Genomic DNA, 19,381 nt, shown 5'->3' with positions numbered 1-19,381 from the left:
GTTGCTAGAACTTTCAAGCAGCTGATGAAAGAGTTATTTTGTAAGTTATTCAGCCTTTTAACTCCTAAAACTACACAACCCCACCCTAATTAGAATCCAGGTCCAGGTTAGTTCATATCAGCTGTATGTCTTTGGCTGCCATGGGTGTAATTCCCTCCTCTGCAGATGGCAAAGTCCACCTCAAATAAAACAATTGATGTGCAATAAATCATGCAGTACCATGGTTTAAGAAAAACTCCTCATCTGTACTAACTGTGTTACATATTGTGAAGAAGCAACAGGACATGAAAGCAGTGTAATCCAAGGTTTGTTTTGTGAAACAAACTGTATGAAGTTTTTATGAATTTCAGGATCAGCAGCATTCAAGAAAAACATTGGTTTTCAACACTGTAAAATACTTAAATGTGCTGCTATGTCTGTGAAAGCTTAACTTACGTGCCTCTATGTACTTAGTGGTGAAAAAACTGCATCTAGGGAAGTATTAATGGAGCTTTAAAATAGGGGGTATAAGGATCATGCTGAAGAGTTCTTTTTGGTTCATTCAGTTGCATAAAATACTACATGTTAACTCTCCAGATATCTTAAAACCATTTCACATAATTTTTGTGAAACATAATAATTTGTGTCATTTTTTCTTAATATACAAATAAGGCAACAGGCAAAATGAACAGGATTTTGCAAAAATACCCTGTATTTTAACTACATCAGGTTGAGTCTAGTTTGGAGATAGAAACAAAAATTTCAAACTTGATTATCTAAAATTAGCCTGAAGACATAATTAGGCACCAAAATCAGTAACCTGCAAGAGATCACCAGCACAAGCAGACCTAGTTAGGCCCTTGGGCTGTCTTGTGAAGTATAGGCTTAAATTACTGAAGGGATCTAAAAGCTGGAAAATGGAATATTTGCTCTAAGTCTTCTTTGTTCTATGTACCCATTTGATGATGGGATGAATTGAATCATAGCAACAGGTGGATAGAGAACAATTATGCACCACTTCTCACAATTATGTGAAATTACAGGCAGACAGCTGACATAAGGTGAATATATTGAGGGACTCATCCCCACGAGACATTTTGGCAAAGGTAGCATTCATCTTCCAAAATTATTTAAGTGCTTTTAAAGAGCAGAATTCCACAGATTGCTCCTGAGTTTTATGATCTGTATGTAATATTTAACTCAGAAAGGGTTTGAAATATGCATTGGAATCTGCTGTATCTTTTTCTCACCCCCTAAATCTTGTCTTACCTGCTGCTGGTTCCAGTTTGATTTAGGCTGGGGGGTTGGATGGACTGGTAATTTTGACAGTTCCCATATTACAGTTTTTTGCCCCTGAGAAAGAATCCCTAGATGTGCTGGATTTATTTCAAATGTCCCACTGAGATTTGTCTGCATGATTTAATTCAAGGACCTGCTGCTCTTAGCAGTCACCTGGAATCAGTTGTTTGAAGCTTAGCAGCTAGTACAAAAGGAAGAATGTTCTTCATCTTGAAATAGAAGCATTTTCTTGGTTTATTGAAGTGCTTTCATCTTGGATGGAAAGCTGTATGCAGAGGTGCAGATTAGTGCTGCATGGAGTACAGTACAACAAAAATTAGGAATGTGAATATAAAATAATCAGGTTTTTTAGTAGCTGCCAGGATGGAATAGCATGGACTTCACATCATCTAAATACATGGGAGCAGGTTGAGGTGTTCTGATAACATATATCTGATAAAATATATCATCCTCAGGGGTTTTTGGTTCTTCCAGCCATCACTGCAAATAATTTTCCCTCTCTCTAAAGTATCTGCAGCTCATTCACCACTGCAGGTTCTTGTACTACCTCTTCTGGTATGGAAAAACAGTATTCCTTAAATTTTTATTTACTATCTGTAGGATCTTGGTAGTGCCACCTAAAAGAGTCAATTATGACTCTTCAGAGTTTAACTGCCAGGTGGCTTTTGAAAAATCAAGGCTGGGTTCAGAAAAGAAAGCAAGAAATCATAATTGGACTGGTTCTGTTTTGCTTCAGTAGTACAGGATTGAACACTTAAGGAACAGCTCCTCCAGTGGAAACCTTGGGGCTGGCAGACCACTCCAGTTACAGGACAGCCTGGTACTTAAGCTGAGATAGAAACCAGAAGTTTTACACTGGCCCATGATTAGATTTTGAGACACAGGAGCAGTCTCACTACCTCAGCAAACTTGGGCAGTACTGGTAACAGACTTCCAAACAGACTTCTGTAAGTAGAGTGAGTTGTCATCCATCTTCTTGCACCACATCAAATCTCTAAAGCTTTCTGACCCTGCTTTAGAAGATGTTTCCAGGCTAAGGGAACTTTTATTTATTAAAATAGCAGGACAAAGCTCACTGTCAAATTTTGTCATCTCTCCCAACTCTCATAAGGCTGTGGAAGAACCTTAGAAATATTGCTGTCAAAGCACTGATATTATTTCAGGAATGCAAGCAGTTCATAGAGAAAATACTTTCAATAACTAATGAGCTTGTTTCCAGGGAAATATCAGTTAAAGGAGACTGGATCTTCTTCCATAACTCTTCCATAACAAAAAGATTTTAAAACAGCACCCTAGGATCTCAGTTGTAAATTGGGATCATTATAAACCTTGGTTATGGAGTGTTCTGTAATTACTTGATCAGTAGGGGAGAACCACCTGAACTTTGTTTTCCAAGTAGTCTTGCTAGTAACTCCAGCTCACACACTACAAAATAAAAATAAATTTGTCAAAACCCAACCTTTAACCTTTGCAACTTGAGCAGCCTGCTAAATAAATTCTTATGATGTTTTCTTTCTTCAGTAAATTTTTATCAAGGTGAAGACAAAGCCAAGATTTAAATTTCTTAAAATAGAAATAAATGAACTAAATGTCTATTGAATTCTAATAAAATTAGGGATCATTTCAGTGCACCTGGCTTTTTTCATCTACACATTACATTTCTAGTTACTGGCAATGTTGAGCTCAATACCACTGCAGATTCTGACAAATGGATAGAATCAATAATGCACTTTTCTAAATTAAATTCTGCTCCTATAAAGAAAGATTTTTTACTGCACACATGAATGTTTTGAGCCCAGGATTTTTCAGTTAAAAAAAAAAAAATGCTAAAGGTCACTCAGTTTAATTGGTAATGAATTATTCACTAATTATTCACTAACTCATGATGCTTAAAAGTTGAAAGTCAGGACAAGAAATAAATAAATAAAGAAGGGGCAGGTGCTTTAAATTGATTAAGTCTGCCATTACACTGAGGTTAGCAGAGGTAGGTTACTCCATCTGCTTCAGTGTAGTCTCTGATCTCCAGTTTTGGCAATCTTGGTTACATGGGCAGCAGTTTAATAAATGAACTTTAGGGCACATGGGCACCTGTGAGATTGCAGCAATTAATACTGCACAACTGGAGCAGTGAGCTGGGCTGCTATGTGTAAGGTAATGGAGAAAGCAAAAGTGATTTCATTAAAAGAAAAAAAAACAAAACTGTTTTCACTGACATAATCTCTGCCAGTGCCAGATGTGGGGATGTAACCTGAGGACAGAGATTATGGACATCTGTAGAAGTGGGTGGGTGGGTGGATGGATGGATGGATATGTGGATGGATAGGTGGATGGATAGATGGATGAGTGGATGGATGGATGGATGGATGGATGGATGGATGGATGGATGGATGGATGGATATGTGGGTGGGTGGATGGATGTATGGACAGATGGATGGATAGGTGGATGGATGGATAGGTGGGTGGATAGATGGATGGACAGATGGATGGATAGATGGGTGGATGGATAGATAGATAGATGGATAGATGGGTGGGTGGATGGATGGATAGATGGATATGTGGATAGATAGGTGGATGGGTGGGTGGATGGATGGATGGGCAGATGGATGGATGGGTGGGTGGATAGGTGGGTGGATGGATGGATGGATGGGTGGGTGGATAGGTGGGTGGATGGATGGATGGATGGATGGGTGGGTGGATAGGTGGGTGGATGGATGGATGGATGGATGGATGGATAGATGGGTGGGTGAATGGATGGATGGATGGATAGATGGATATGTGGATGGATAGGTGGATGGGTGGGTGGATGGATGGATAGATGGGTGGGTGGGTAGATGGGCAGATGGATGGATGGATGGGTGGGTGGATAGGTGGGTGGATGGATGGATAGATGGATATGTGGATGGATGGGTAGATGGATGGATGGATAGATAGATAGATAGATAGATAGCCAGCCATCTTCTTTGTGACACATACATTCCTCCTTGTCAGAGTCTTTCATTGGTGTGTGCCTGTTATTGTGGTGTGGAGCAGTCTTTATGTCAGGAGTTGGTCCTAAAAGGAGTTTCTGGAGGGGAACCATTTTTGTTCATTCACTTTACAGTCTGTTGCTTGCTTTTTTTGGCTCAGGCAGTAACTTCATTGATCCTCAGAGGCCCTGGCATTAGCTGCAGTGGTGAGTAAGGCAGTTCATAAATCCACACAGCTGCAACAGAGCCATCAGCCAGGGCAAAGAAAGGACACACAGGGAACAGGGAATTGCTCCCACATTGCAGAACCAGTGTTAACACATTATTTTTGCTAAGCCTAAACACAAATGCATGTGAGTGGCTCCCAAACAAAATGAAAAAGCTTCTGAAAATGGTAACAGTTTTAGAAGTTATTTCAATGAGTCCTCAATTTCAAAGCTTTTCATGTAGTGGGCTGTGACACCAGACAGAGCTCCCACTCTTGCTCTGGCCAGTCTTCTGCAGCTCAGCCTAACTTTCCTTGCCTCTGCATCCTGTTAGCAAGTTCTAGTTATGATAGGATGCTTTATCCCTTTGAGGCCAATCTTCTTGCTTGCCCAAAGTCCCCTTTTCACCGTGTGTCTCAGCAGTACACCCTCCCCATGTGATGAGTGAGGGCCATTTGCACTCCATTGAACACCAGATCTGTACCTGCCTGATGGTTGTTACCAGCATTATCTGCATTCTCCTGCTGGAGGCAGAGAATCAGGTTTAGTTAAAATGCTTTGTGTTCCTCTGAAACACTGTTGTAGTCTAGAATATTTCAGCAATTCTGTTTGCAACCAGAGTCTTTGGTTGGCAAGACATTGTGACCAGAGTGCAGCCTTCAGAAAAAAAGGTCAGCTCCTAGCAGAACACTTCTGCTTTGTGACAGGATCATTTTTTGAAGATATAAACACATCAATTTAGCTGTTCCTTAGCCTTGTTTTGGAGCAGGGTTTTCTTAATTAGTGCCCTGTAGGCACTGCAGAGAAGTTTGGCGTGAATATAATAATCTACACGTTAACAAACTAATGGTTTTGAGGAAAAAAAAAAAAAGGGAGATGCCCTCCTTCCAGAAAAAAAGGAAAGACAAAAACCCAAAGTAAACAACAACAAAACCCAAAGAAAAACAAGGCAAAAACCCCCACAAACAAGCAAACAAAAAGCAACAAAGAAAAGTGCTTTTATCTTTTCCAGGAACAGTGTGCTCTTGCACTTATAATAATTACGTTTCCCTTGCAAAGCACCAACCTTTCCTGTGGAGGTCTGGTATTGAACAATTTAGTAATTTTTATATTAATGTTTGTCTGAGAAGAGTTAATTTCTGCTTTTTAGGAATAAGTCCTGAAATTTGGGAAAGATTTGCTTCTGATCAGTTTTGAACAAGTCCTCATTAAACCATCCAAAATATTTCTAGCTTTCAGTAGCCTGCAGAGCAGGTTGCTTTGTGCATGGAAGTGTTTTCCCTAAGGTCAGTGGGGACTTCTGTCCAAATACAAAAGAGAAAATGATGAACATGTTTCTGTGGATATAAAACAGAAGCATGTCCAGCTTCTTGTTGTCCTGGCCTATCTTACAACTTTCCTTGCAACATCTTTGTTTCCAAAATGCAGTCAGCTTGTGAAAATAGGATACAGTGCTTTAAATTAATTTGTCAAGCTGCAAAACAGATGGGACAAAAGCAGTGCTTTTCTAGAGCCTACAGTGGAAATTGGAGGGCAGGGGAAACTAATAAGTGACTTGGTAAGATTTAGCTGCAATCTCAGGAATAAACCCTATAAAATCTTCTTAAAACACTAATGGGTGTGTTTTGATGTATGGTGCTCTTGTATGGTGCTGGAATAAAGACCAAGAAAAAACTACAGTGACATCAAAAAATTACAGAAACAATTATCTGAGTGGCAAAAGCAATCCTTAAGATGGATGGCACATTTAGGAGGATTATCTCAAGGCACTATGGCAGCATCAATCTGCAAAACAGTAGTTTTAGCTGTATCACTTCTTTATTGCTTCTGTCTCCCCTCATTTTTATTGTGAGTAGACAGAGAAAGCTTTTAAACAAGACAAGTGTAAGCCTCTAGTTCTAAAAGTTTTCTTTTTAAAAGCAATTAGTGCCTAAGGGAAGACAATCTAGGAGGGAACAGTATTGTTTTCCCCTTTACTCCCTTCCCCCATAGCTTTCCCTTTAAATATGATGGAACCTTAATCTGTGTTTTTTAGAGTAGAGGTAATGAAATTACAGAAAGGATGTGAAAAGTATCTGTGAAGGTAAACTAATACTTTCCATTGTGTAAGCCATAGATATACTGCCTGAGGACACATAATATGAGAAAGTTAAAGGGAAGAAATCAATATGAGGAAAGATTTTATTTTTCATTTAGGTTTTAGAGATCCATTTGGTAAAGAGTTACTTAAGTACGCTTGGGTCCTTTTAATTCATCACTAATTCATCTGGATTTTCAAGATCTCTGAGAAGCCAAATAGATGATTCATCTCATGCAGCTGCAATATGCTTATTTAGTCAGGCATCATGCCTACCATTTCTAATGCAGAAAGCCCTGGGTTTGATATTCACTGCTGATAGGGATATTTGCATCTCTGGACTCCCTGTTTGTTACCCAATGCTGCCTCTAAGATGTCAGTGTACAGCTGTTCCCATGACACTTACTTCTGATGAGGTTTGGTCCAAAGAAAGCAATGTAGCATTGCAGAACTAAAAAAAGAGAATTTTTCTAACATGTTTTATCATCCACTCTGGTACTGAGCATTCTCTAAGATTGAACATTTCACAGATGCACCTTTTTTTTTTTTTTTCTTTTTTCTTCTGTGTGCCTTTAGGAAGGAAGTGGACTTTTTCATGTATTTCAGCCCAAGTGAGTTTTCCTTTGACTTATTAGTAAACTGGCAAACTCGAAATAGAATTGCTTGTTTTCCACTGTGTGTCTCTGCATACCACTAAGAGGCATCTTTCCAAGTCAGATACTTCAGTTTCAGCAGTCCCTGCAGATGCACAGCTGCTATACCTCCCCACACCATGCACATGATGTGACTGATCCTTAGGGATCCTTTTACAGTGACTTTCTCTCAGCCACCTGGCTGATCCTGGGGTGTTGTTTTTCATCTGGAGACTGTTGAGAGATGTGGCCCTGCTGTTTATTATTTGAAGCTGTTGTCTTTATATTTTCAGGAACCCCTCTTCTCTGCTTTACTTATTTTCTGATTTTTTCCTTGGCTTGGGGTTCTCTTCACCTGAGCAGTGAGCTCAGCCAGATGTATTGAGCTCAGAGCTTATTCATCTCCTACACTTTGCAGTTTGCAGGCATTGCTCCCTCTTGTGAAACTGCTTCAGTCATGGAGCACTGCAGGAGATTTGAATTTAATATTCACTCCTTTAATGGGTTCTCTTTTGAGCCTGTGGCTCTGTGGTTCCTACTTCACCTAACCATTGAAACATCCTTCTTCCTGGCCGTTAGCTCAGCCAGCAAGACTGGAGAGATCTTGGCATTTAGCAGTGAATTCTGAATCTTCATTGTCTTGGGAAATCTGCCTTCCAGTGTCTGTTTCCCAGATCTTGCCCATCCTCACAAGACTGATGGGAACACTTAGGTGGGTTGCCCTCGGATGGATGTTTGCTATTTGGCAGACTCCAACTCATTCCTCTCATGGAAGTGGTCAGAGAGCACCAACTGCAAGACCCAAAGACATCTTCTTAGTTAGTTAATGTATCCTGAGTGATTTGTTGTCATTAAAGAGAAACCTGACAGAATCCAGTGTGTTCTCTGAGGATGTGACTGCTCAGGATAGCTTCTGGGAAGAAGTATCTCAGAGTTCCAGCTGGGATAGCCACTGGAATTTGGTTTTAAATTTCCCAGGTGACATGACCTGACCTACCTCTATGAGATTTGGTCCAAAGAAAGCAATGTAGCATTGCAGAACTAAAAAAAAGAGAATTTTTCTAACATTTCTAACATACCACCTACCTGTCTGTAGGTGTGGTATAGCCTGGATGAATCTGTTTTCCCAGATGTTTGACCACTTCTCTGCACTTGTCCCAGAACACTGCAGAGGATCATCCCATGGGATCATCCAGTCTACACGTTGGAAAAAGGAAAACTTCCTTTTAGAAACTGAATGTTCTTGAAATGTCCCTGTGCACAGTGACACCTCACCGTGTATGTTATGCTTGTCTTTTAGCAAGAATCCTTAGAGCTTTTTCATCCTTTGAGGCCATAACAAAACGTATCTCAAATGCTTTATCTCTGTGGCAGTGACAAATTTAATTCTGCTTCCAGGTTCCCTCTGTGATTCCAGTTGAACATTTCCATCTTCAGCTCTTGCTGTAAGCTGCTGCACACCTTTGAGCAGTTGTTGAGTTTCACTTCAGAGGCAGCTGCATATTAGTGGGAAGTAGCCCAATTCTTGTAAGGCACTTCAGGTTCCTTCAATATGAAGGATATGAATATGAATCAATATGAACAAACCCCATCAAGCTGTTCCTGTAACTCCACTTTGTACATGCTGCTTGTATTTTGTTTGTCTAAAGGTACCCAGAAAATGCTTTATGGTTGCATCTGCTCTATGTATGAATTATCAAGGAAGAATTAAAATACACTGGAAAATAACATTTTCTGGTCATTTACCTCTTAAATGTATCTGTTCTATGAACTTTCATTTAAAATAGTTGGATGGGTAGGAATACCTGTTACTTAATTAAACTTACAGAAAAAAAGAAATTAAATAGATAGACAGCTGGGCTCTGAGCTTTCATAAGATCACCTCTTTTAAAGCCAAATAAAATAATTGCATGCATATTAAACATTTGCATTATATGCTGCCACCAAAGCTGTTTACATTTATAGGAGATCAGTGTGTTAACTGAAGTCTGGGCTACAGAGATCTCTATGATACTCCTTACAGCCTAAATGATGTTTTTGTCTTTTATTCTTATTTAACTGAACTGATTTTGTTTTCCCAGTTTTGTAGATGCAGCTACAAACTCACTTCATGTTTTATAGAGCTGGAGAATATTGTTTTATTACTGTAAAAATGTTGGGTTTGGACTTGGGAGTCTTAAAGCAGCTTTTTCTTGGTTTTGCCTGTGTATTTATGGTTCTTATTAAGAATATATATATATAAATATATATATCCTATAGATAATATATTCTTATTACATATAGTATAATTATCTTATTATGTATTATTATATATTAATTATCCATTGTATAATTATTATATTATTATACAGCTATTACATTACATATTATGTAATTATGTATATATTCTTATTCAGAATAGTCTTTACACCAGATGGGTTGGTAGGGTGCTGCAAAAGGACTTTAAGATCAAACCATGTGGAGGTGAAATTCCATTAGAAACTCTGGAGTTTGTAGTCAGTTCAACCAGAGGTTGGACATTGCCAGCAGAGTGAAAAGGAAAGACTTTTCCACAAGATCCTTGTGGGATGTGGCTCTGCATCACTGATGAGTGGATATGGTCTGGTTAAGGGTTAATTGATGAAGGGTTAACTGATGGTTCCACAGCAATAAGGTGTGGCATGCAGATAAAAGTGCTATTTTTTTGGTGGTATTGTTTTGCTGGCTTCCCACCTGGATCTCTGTTTCCATCCCCTCCTGTCATCCCCTGTTTCTGTGTGCTGGCTTCTTAATGCAGGAGCTGTGACCCTGAGTCTGACACCCTGTCAGGAGCTGACCTGCAAATCATCTCCAAACTCTGAGCTCTTTTACCCTAAGGTTTATAAAGCAGGTGTCCCACACAGGGGAGACAAGACAAGCAGCAGCTTAGAGAGAATGAGGAGCAGTGGAGCTGAGAAAATCAGAGTGAGAAGTGGTAAGCAGCATCTTCTGCTGACACTTGCTCCTAAAGCATGCAAATATAAATTTTTAGATGCATCTTGGAAAAAAAAATCACACTGCCTTCAAAGAGCCAGCCATGGAAATAAATATTAACACATTAACAGGGAGACTGCATTTTGGTATGGTGGTTTTTTGTTTGTTTTTTTTATTTATTTTCCAAATACTATACTAGAATATGTGTATTTATATCTGTCTTTCACAGGAGAATCCCTTCAAGGAAAGGATTGTGGAGTCTTTCTCAGAAGGTGGAGAAGGGAGTCTCAGCTTCAATGATTTTGTGGATATGTTCTCTGTGCTCAGTGAAATGGCTCCCAGAGAGCTCAAAGCAATCTATGCCTTCAAGATCTATGGTACTGTTCTGGGATGCTTTGCCTGTTTTTGTTGGGAGCAACCGTGTGTGAGAGTTGTTGGTGATCTTTTCTCTGGTTCTTTTATTCTTTAGATTTTAACACTGATAACTTCATTTGTAAATCAGACTTGGAACAAACCCTCAATAAGCTGACCCGAGAGGAGCTAACAGCAGAAGAAATCACTTTAGTGTGTGAGAAAGTCATAGAAGAAGCTGACATGGATGGTGATGGAAAACTGGGATTTGCAGATTTTGAAAACATGATTTCCAAGGCACCAGACTTTCTCAGGTATTGTTTTCAGAAAAAGATGCTCTCTTGCTTATCTTCAGGGATTTTTTTTAGGATATCACTGTGTAGTGTAAAATACAGGGTAGGTCAGAGACAGTGCTTCACCAGAGAGCTGACTAGAGGATGACAACTTACCCTAAATCACTTTACTTTTCTAGAGCATATTCCAGTTCTCTCCTAATTTGAAGACTAAGAGCTCAGTGACTTGTAATTATCTCTCTTTTTTTTTCTTTTTCTATTTGTTTCTGTGGTTTCTTCAAGAAAATATTTTGTTCTCTTATAAGCTCAAATTGGTTTTGCTTTAAAGCCTATAGCAAGGCTCCTGAGTAGGAATGTGTGTAAATATTGTATACGTGTTACAACTACATATGAAAGTGCATTGAACGTGTGTGTGAAAAGGGATTTAGAGGGTATTACAGTGGAACAGTTCAGTATGGTAGCAGAAAATCAGCTAAAATGATTAATTACAGCAATCTGTCCTCAATCCACTCTTCATAAGGTTTTTTTATTACTGGTATTTTAAATTTTTGTTGCTGAGTTTCTTCCTAATAATCTGTAGATACAATCCAGCCCAGGTATTTCTTGCATTTTCAATTTTTCTTTTATGTTTGGTATTCAAACAGTGACTATTTTTACACAATAATAACATATTCTGCATAACTTATAGTTAAAGCTGTTACTTTCAGGACAGTTCTTTAAGAATTTACAGTCAACTAGCCAGCAAGATAAAATGTTCCCAGACTGGGAGGAATTAATATTTGAATCTTAAATCTACTGGCAGGAAGGGCTGAAGGTAAAGCTTGGGTCTAATTTCTCCCCCAAGTTTAGTGATCAGAGCTGTCTGTATCTAATTGTAAATAAAAGCTTGAAGCTTGGTAACTTGAACATTTCTTTTCATGGTCTGTGTTCATACACATTGCTGTTAAGTTGGTAGTGTTGCTGTTTGGTGATATCTGGTAATAACAACACGTAAATTCTAACATGTGGGAAGTTAACTAATCCAACAATTGTCTGGACTGCAAGCAAGAATGACTGTAATTTGTTAGGGAAATGTCTGATTTAGTAAATTCTTGTTTTTGCAGAATTGTGTCTCCTGATTAATTGGCTGATAGCTGAACAGGAGTTAATGTCCAATTTTTGTTGCAGTTCAGGGATAAAGATTGGTTCATCTGTGTAGAATTATTTTGCATCTTATGAGTTGTAACCCTTAGACTCTTTTTTTTTTTTTTTTTTTTTTTTTTTAACAGTTCCCTGTTTGCAGGAAATTGGCAGAAACTTAATCATCTTCCAGTCATGTGTTGTTGAATTCTGCCAAGGGACTCAAAAGGGGTGTTTTAACAAAGCTCACAGTCAGAATGGTTCAATAACTGGCTTTTCATAGGAAATTAGGCTAAACATTAGGATAGAACTAAGATAGATCAAGACTGCAAATGGGTTTGAAGAACTTTTAACTGTTCTGCAGAACACAGAACAGTTTATTTCTTTCATAGGTAAAATTGTTGAGAGAAGACATTACAACAAAATGATTCTACAATAAAGCATGGGGCTGTGATTCCTGTGAACCCTGAGAAACATCAGCATCTGGAGAGGATATGCTATGAAGTTAATGTCAATGTCTTTCACACATTAGAAACATACCAGATATTCCTTGAGCAGTCATGTGTATCAGTGGAAACTCTTTTAGAACAAGATGTCATCATTATGTTGAGGCTCAGCTGAATAGATGTTCTCATGTTCTGCTGATGTGCCTTTCCAACTATGAATTTTTTTTCTTTAAATTGTCCCTATAGAAGCTGATTTTGTCAGGCAGAGTTTCCTTCCTGCAATGAGAAAGCTGCACTGTATCTATAAATCTGTCAGAGAGCAGAGATCAAATGTGAGGAATTGGAGGCAGATCTGAAGGCTCAGCAGAAGCTGTAGGTTCACAAGTTTCCTGTGCTGTCAGTGACTTTACTGCTCTGGTGTAAAGGTTTGCAAACTGCTGACAGACAATTCCAAGCTGAGGGTGCTGTGCAGTGCAGTCATTTCCTGAGAAAGCATCAGAGAGTAGCATTTGCCACGGTAGCCACTGGAATATCTGTCAGGATTATTTCTCTTTTTCAAGTTTGTGATGTCTTGGGAAGCTGAGGAAATAAGGACCTGAGTGCTGGGTTCTCAACAGTGCAAGAAGAGGGAAGTGAGAAAGAAAAAGAGGGGTGAAGTGATAAGTACAGAGCTTGTTACAGATTAGGTAAAAAGAAAATAGGGAGGGAAGGATCAGTGACTGATAATCTCAAAGGACATGGCTCCCAAGTACGGGACTACTGATCACCCAGCTGCTCAGTTCAAACTGTGGGCTGTGCTTGTGACAGGGTGTAACTCCTGTTATCACTTGTGTCCTTAGTGTCCAAGAGGGTGATGTGTATATTTAAGGTAGATTTTTTTCTCCATCCTTGTCTTCAAGGGAAAGGGTAATTTCCCTCTCCTTCCAGGTCCAGGAGAAGAGCTGGGTTGCAGGATTCAGCACTGGAGTCCTCAGGTTTAAGTAATCTGACCTAAAGAAGGATTTCCTTCCACTTCTATCTGAAACACTGGGTTAGAACCTCTGACTGTTAACTCAGCAACACGGTTTTTAACCTTTGAAGCTATATTGCAAAATGTGAGTTTAAATGGAAAAAGTCTTAGAGCTGGCAAGAGAAGGTGTAGTTTCTCTGATTTGGGTTCTGTTTCAGCCAGGAATAACTGTTGCAGGAAAAGGTGATGTGTCATGAGACCACTTTTATCCCAACCAATCCCTATGGAAGAGTTGCTAGGTCTTCCTGATTGTGGTTTACTGCTCTTTTTGCCTCTAAAGATACTTTACTTTCTGGGGACTTTCTCAGTCATATTTTTACTGTATGCACTGCATCACAGACTGACGTATTTGTTAATATTGAACATCCTGATCTGAGCCACTTACTCCCATTTTTTAAACACTGTGTAAACGTTGCATTCTAAAGGGAGACAGTGATTTAACTTTTGGAATCAGGTTCGTTGAATTTTAATGGCACAATGGGAACACCACAGGCTGACTGAGGACTAAAACCAAACCAGTGCTCTCTGATGCGTGCTGTGCATCCGTGGAAGGAGGTGACAGAATGTGTGACATGGGACAAAAGTGCAATTCCTGTAGCTGATTTCTCACCACTTAGACCCCCAGTTCCTGTTCATTAAGTTCAATTATACCACAGGAGCCTTGGGCACATTACCTGTTCATTTGAGGAAATGATGCTTTCTTTTACCTTTCTGAATTTATCTCCAGCTTGTTTTATAGCCTCTCGGTTTTATTTCCATGTCTTCAACTCTAATGGTTCTCTTAAGTGATAACCACAGGCTGTGTGCAGCCAGACTGAAGCCAGGGTGGTGCAGTTTCACCTTGTAATGTGATACAGAACATGCAAAGCACAGGAAGTGTCTTGGAGTGGATCAATAACCTTATTTGCCAGTGGCAAACCTAGGTCTGAACTGTGTTCTTAATACTGGAAAACATGTTTTCATTTAAATAAACCTGACCCTTTTGGAAACTTTAGCAGATGCATGGAAGACATATGAACCCCTCAATGTCATAATTTCACTTGGTTTTGCATATCTGCACTTTTTGTGCCCAGCTGAATGCATTCCAGACTTTTAAGTGCAAGGAAGCCTTAGTTCCTATTGATTTATATTTTCAACTGCTCATCAGATGTGAAAATGAGACACCCAGGTACCAAAGCAAGAGCCACTTTTGAAAATGATAGCCAGTGAGCAACTGGAGATGCTGGAGAACTGCCATTTACAGAGGGATTGCTGTGAAGCTATCAACATTTCTGAATATCTATCTGATCCTAGGATGCCATGCTGGCACCTGCTGTGTGATCCTTTTGAAAATGGTGGCTAACTTACCAGACCCCAGATGATTTTCATTTGTAGTAAAGGTTTCTTATGCTCTTCTTTGCCTTCTTCCCCCATCAAAAGCCATTTGTTCACATCATAAGAGCAAGAAATTGAGGATGCAAGGCAATCAGGTTCTGTTTCTGGCTGTGCCACTGCTGGGGCAGGTGATCTCTGCTAAGCCACAGATCATTTCATTCTTGCTGCTGTTACATGGGACCTGACTTCTGACAAACATTGAGAAGTCTTGTAATGTGAATTATAGCCAACTGTAAAACCTCATCATCATTTAAATGAGATGTGAAATTACTGAGGAATTACTGAAATTACCTTCTTTGCCCTGTTTGTGGAAAACCTTTGAAGCCAGATTCCTTTAACAACATACACTCTTTCTGAACCACTTTCTTCTCACAGCACAGTATGCCTGGGAACTTTGAAGCTGTCACATTACCATAGATATTTAATATATGCTCCAGGCATTCATTTTGGCACCATGATCCATACTTTGACCTCGTATGGGCTGAAGTTCCTTCACTGTACATTGACTGCTTTTCCTGATCTCATCACTCATTTCTCAAACCTTTACCTGATGACCCTGTGTAGGTTTTGCCTCCTGCAGACAACCCTTGCAAGCTTTGTGCTGCTGTCAACCCAAACGAAGATGCAGGGAAGTCTGCTGTGTGATTTGCACTGCTGGGGTTCAGGAAATTTTTTTAAGATGAGAAGAAAACTCTGCTCATCACTGACCAAGAAAGAAGATAGATGCATTTTTAGCTGTTATACCAGAAGCTTGAGTAAGCTCAAAATGATAATGACAGTTCCTAGTTCAGAAAATTTGATCCCAGGAGGTTTATTTCACTCAAAATTGCTCTCATTAAGAACCTGCTTGTAGTTTAATGGAAGTATTAGCACTCTGAACTGTCACTAGCCTAAGTGTTCTGTTCTACAAGGCTGGTTACGATTTCCACAGGAAATTGTTTAATAAATCACCTTGGAAGTTTTTTATTTGAATGCCTGAGGGTGAAACATGCTATAACTCTGTGAAGTTTGAGAAGAATATGGCATTACCAACACCTGGGAGCTGCCAGAGCTAGATGGAGAAACAACACATTAAACAAAAAGATGTCACTGGAAATGCATTTTTTCTGAAACCTTTGTGGTTTCAGCAGCAGCTGATGTCCTGGCTCCAGTCCTACCTAGAGATGAAGTTACATCTCCTACATGTGCATCTCCTAAGACCTGACCCAATATGGAGATTCTCTGGTTCTTAGGGATTAATATTAGAGCAAGAGGCAAATTGACAAGAGATGCTTAATAAGGAAATAGTGGAAGGGGATAATTTTTGTCAGTATTTTCCACAAAATATTTCAGCTTCTTCTTAGTAAAAAGTTTTCTCTCCAAAGACAAAAATGACATTTTGATAGAAGTACAAAAAATTTCCTGGAAGTAGATTGCCAGTGGAGTGGATTTGGATGGATTTTTTTAAGGAATCATGCCTAAAATGGTGTCACATACAATGCTGTGGACTTTTTAGTTTCTAGATATTTTCTTTGTGGGACTTAAGCTTTCAAGAGTTGGGATTAATATGGGGCTCTGGGTATGTCTTGCATTGTGAACCAGGTGTTTATAATTCTTTTTTACTAAAACTGTGGTGTTGGTTAACTCTTTGCATCACTGAATAATTCCCTTCCCAGCTCTCTGGGCTGGTATGCCCTGTGCCATACATCATCTCCTCCAGTGTCACCCAGGTGGAATCAGTTCCTAGATGTGAAGTTCCTAGGCACCATTCTGATCCAAAAATTTCATCTCCTCCAGATATATTACCACAGAGCTTCCTTCAGTGAAATCCTGATTCAAATCAGATAACTGTGTTTAAGCTAGGAGCATTCATTTTGTAAATGAAATTCAAAACCTGTACATCCAGACCTCTCCAGCCTCTCAATTGCCTCAGACCTTTCAAGCATGCTTTGGATGCAGGCACCAGAATGATAATATTTATTGATTTCAATCAAAAAAAAGAATGAAACAGATGATTTCTAGTGATGTGACATTGAACAGAGGTTACTGCCTGGAGAAAGTGAGTCCTCAGCATTCAGTCTTTAAGTTGTCTCTTGCTGTTCTGCTAAGGTGCTTGAGCATCATTCTGGGAACCAGTGGCAGTAGAAAGCCCTGCTGCTTATAAAAAAAGAAGATAAGAAGCAGATTCTCTTGGTCTTAGCAACAGAAACAACAAATTAATTTGCCTCATTTGACTTGTTTAGGAACCCAAATCCTGTGTCATTGTAAAAGTGCAGTTGGGGAAAATTTTGCTGCTCTTTATATCCCATAACTGGGTAAATTTAAACTTGATTTCATCCAGTGCTGAGCTTGGTCCCCTGAGATAGCATTTTCAGGAGGTGGAATTTTCTCCCCGAATACTTAAACCTTTCTGAGAGCATAAGAAGAGATTGGGATTCCTTACACAGCACTTTTCTTTTTGCACTCTAAGGAAAATGCTGTGCATCATGACAGATGTGTTTATATTTCTTAATCTTTCTCCTTCTTTGCAGTACTTTCCACATAAGAATCTGAAGATGTTTCTTCATCACCGTGTTATCAGCAATGACTTGCAAGTCCAGCCTTTCTGAATCTCAGGCACTTTGGGGGCTTTTGTCCTCTAATTAGAGCTCAGCAGAAAGTACTGAAATAATTCTTGCCCACAAAGGGACAGAAGTGTCATGTGAGCTACAGGATACTTGGAATGGCTGCATTTCTATCTTCAGTGCTGGCCAAGCACTCTGGCAAAGATGGTTGGGCTTTGGTTTGTAGTTTTGCTCTTTTTTCCCCTCTTTTTTTCCCTTCCTTTTTTTAAACGGGCAGAATCAGAATATTATTAATTATATTTCCACATCATTTTTATATTTATGAATATTTAATACTGTTACTAAAAGCGCAAAAAAAACCCCTATATGACAAAGATTAGCTTCTGAAGAGTATTTGGAAGAAAGCATGGGCCTTAAAATCTGAGATGCCTCTATCACTGTGTTGTACAGCTGGGGATCTTGCATGGAAATGATCTTTGGTGAAAGAACTGCAGTCAAGATCAAGCTCCCAGTGTTGAAGACAACCACATCCCAGGTTTGCCTTTCAGCTACTGAAATGGCAGTTTGCTGGGTTTGGTGCTTACCTTCAACCAATATTTTATGGATTGTCCTGTCCTTAGGAAACTTGAAATATTTGCCTTTTCTATATGACAACTGCATAGACGATGAATTTCTTCCCAAGACAAATGTCAAAACTGTGTCCTCCTTCTCAAAGGGCCTCTTGCATTTTACTCATCCTATGGGCTGATAATGTTGAACAGGAAGAATCTGATAATCTGTAACTCATGAAGAAGTTAAAGAAGCACAGAACTACTACTAAGGACATGAAAAGACATTTTCTTTCTAAACCAGCTATGCAATCTCTCCTGTAAAATGCATGAATGCAGCTCTGTAATTCTCTCTTCCCTCTCCAGCTGGAAATCAGCCAGATCTTTTTTTGGTTTGTTTGGTTTTTAATTCCAGTATTGTTTAGGTACTGGGGACTGAAGACAATCATATGTGTATTACTGTTCTAACAGTCAATAGAAGGGCTCTGTCACTTAACATGGCTTCTGTATCAAAGTCACCACAATTAAAACTTTTGAAGCATTCTGCTGGGCTTGGAGAATTTTTGAGCTAAGCACATACTCATGTCCTTTTGGGTCATTATTCTACTTAATGTAAAGTTAAAGCATTCAGAGGTTGAAATGTGTTATTGAAAAAATGAGAAATCAGAGAAAATTAGCTAAAGCAGAGAAATTAATCTTTTTACCACTTCTGAAGGGGTCCCTCTGCTTATCTACCTTGGAACCTTTTCCTTCTGGTGAGCTTGCAGTGCAGCTTGCTGTTCAGATTTGCACAGTACACATCAAGAAGAAATACTCATCTAGCAGTGTCAGTGGAAATTCTGGATATTCAAGGTATGCAGGACAGACTTGCCTGAGATAGCACGGGGAAAATAAAACTATGTTAGTAGTTACATTTATTTTTAAAATAATTTAAAAAGGGAAGTTCACAGCATTTTTAGTACTTCCTTCTACTGGTTTCTGGCTAAAAGAATTTGAGCCTGAGTTCCTTTTGATTTATTTACCCAAGTTAAAAATTTGCATAAGTCAATCCTGATATTCAGTTCCTATTAAGGAGAGATTCAACCTTCAATCTTTTTCATTTTGAGCAGTTTAAGCTGTATGTGTTGGTTGATACAAACAATGTACAAGGCATTGGCATTAAGGAATAATGTTAAAATTTCTATTCACTGAACTGTCAGCCTGGTGGTTTTTTATTTCTTTCAAGGCACACAGTTAATCTTGGAAATCCTCCTGAGATGTGCTTTTTGATTCCTATGTAAAATACCAGACTGTAAGATTCTGGATCTGATTATTCAGACAAAAAAGGTGTGGTGCTGATGAACTGGATCCCTTGGACATCAGTGTTATTTTTCTATGTTTTAAATTTCTTGCTAGCCAAAATTCTTCCCTTCTTGACACTGTGTGTGGTTCCACAACTAGATCACCCCCACACACACTTAAGGGAAGACCTTGGTTGCCTTGTAATGTGCTCAGTGTGCAGCTTCCCTATGCCCTCCCTGGCCTGGATGTCACAAAGCAGTTGAGAAGAGGTTGGGCTTCCAGACAGATGTTTGACCCTGGAGTCAT

General features: G+C 39.2%; 1 protein-coding gene across 4 annotated transcripts in view; it reads left to right on the top strand.

Annotated features, from left to right (window-relative positions):
- The window catches only part of CIB2 (calcium and integrin binding family member 2), a 42,981-nt gene extending 25,485 nt beyond the window's left edge, over positions 1-17,496 (top strand). For all 4 annotated transcript variants that reach the window (XM_030457024.1, XM_030457023.1, XM_030457025.1 and 1 more), the window contains 3 exons: positions 10,341-10,488; positions 10,581-10,776; positions 17,214-17,496. In XM_030457024.1, the coding sequence (XP_030312884.1) occupies positions 10,341-10,488; positions 10,581-10,776; positions 17,214-17,235 (366 nt within the window). In that variant the 3' untranslated portion in view covers positions 17,236-17,496. The remainder of the gene's footprint in view (positions 1-10,340; positions 10,489-10,580; positions 10,777-17,213) is intronic.
- Positions 17,497-19,381: the final 1,885 nt, after the last annotated feature.

The sequence above is a fragment of the Calypte anna genome, chromosome 10, assembly GCF_003957555.1.
Source record: "Calypte anna isolate BGI_N300 chromosome 10, bCalAnn1_v1.p, whole genome shotgun sequence".
Taxonomy (NCBI): domain Eukaryota; kingdom Metazoa; phylum Chordata; class Aves; order Apodiformes; family Trochilidae; genus Calypte; species Calypte anna.
This window is presented reverse-complemented; position numbering and strand designations above follow the sequence as displayed.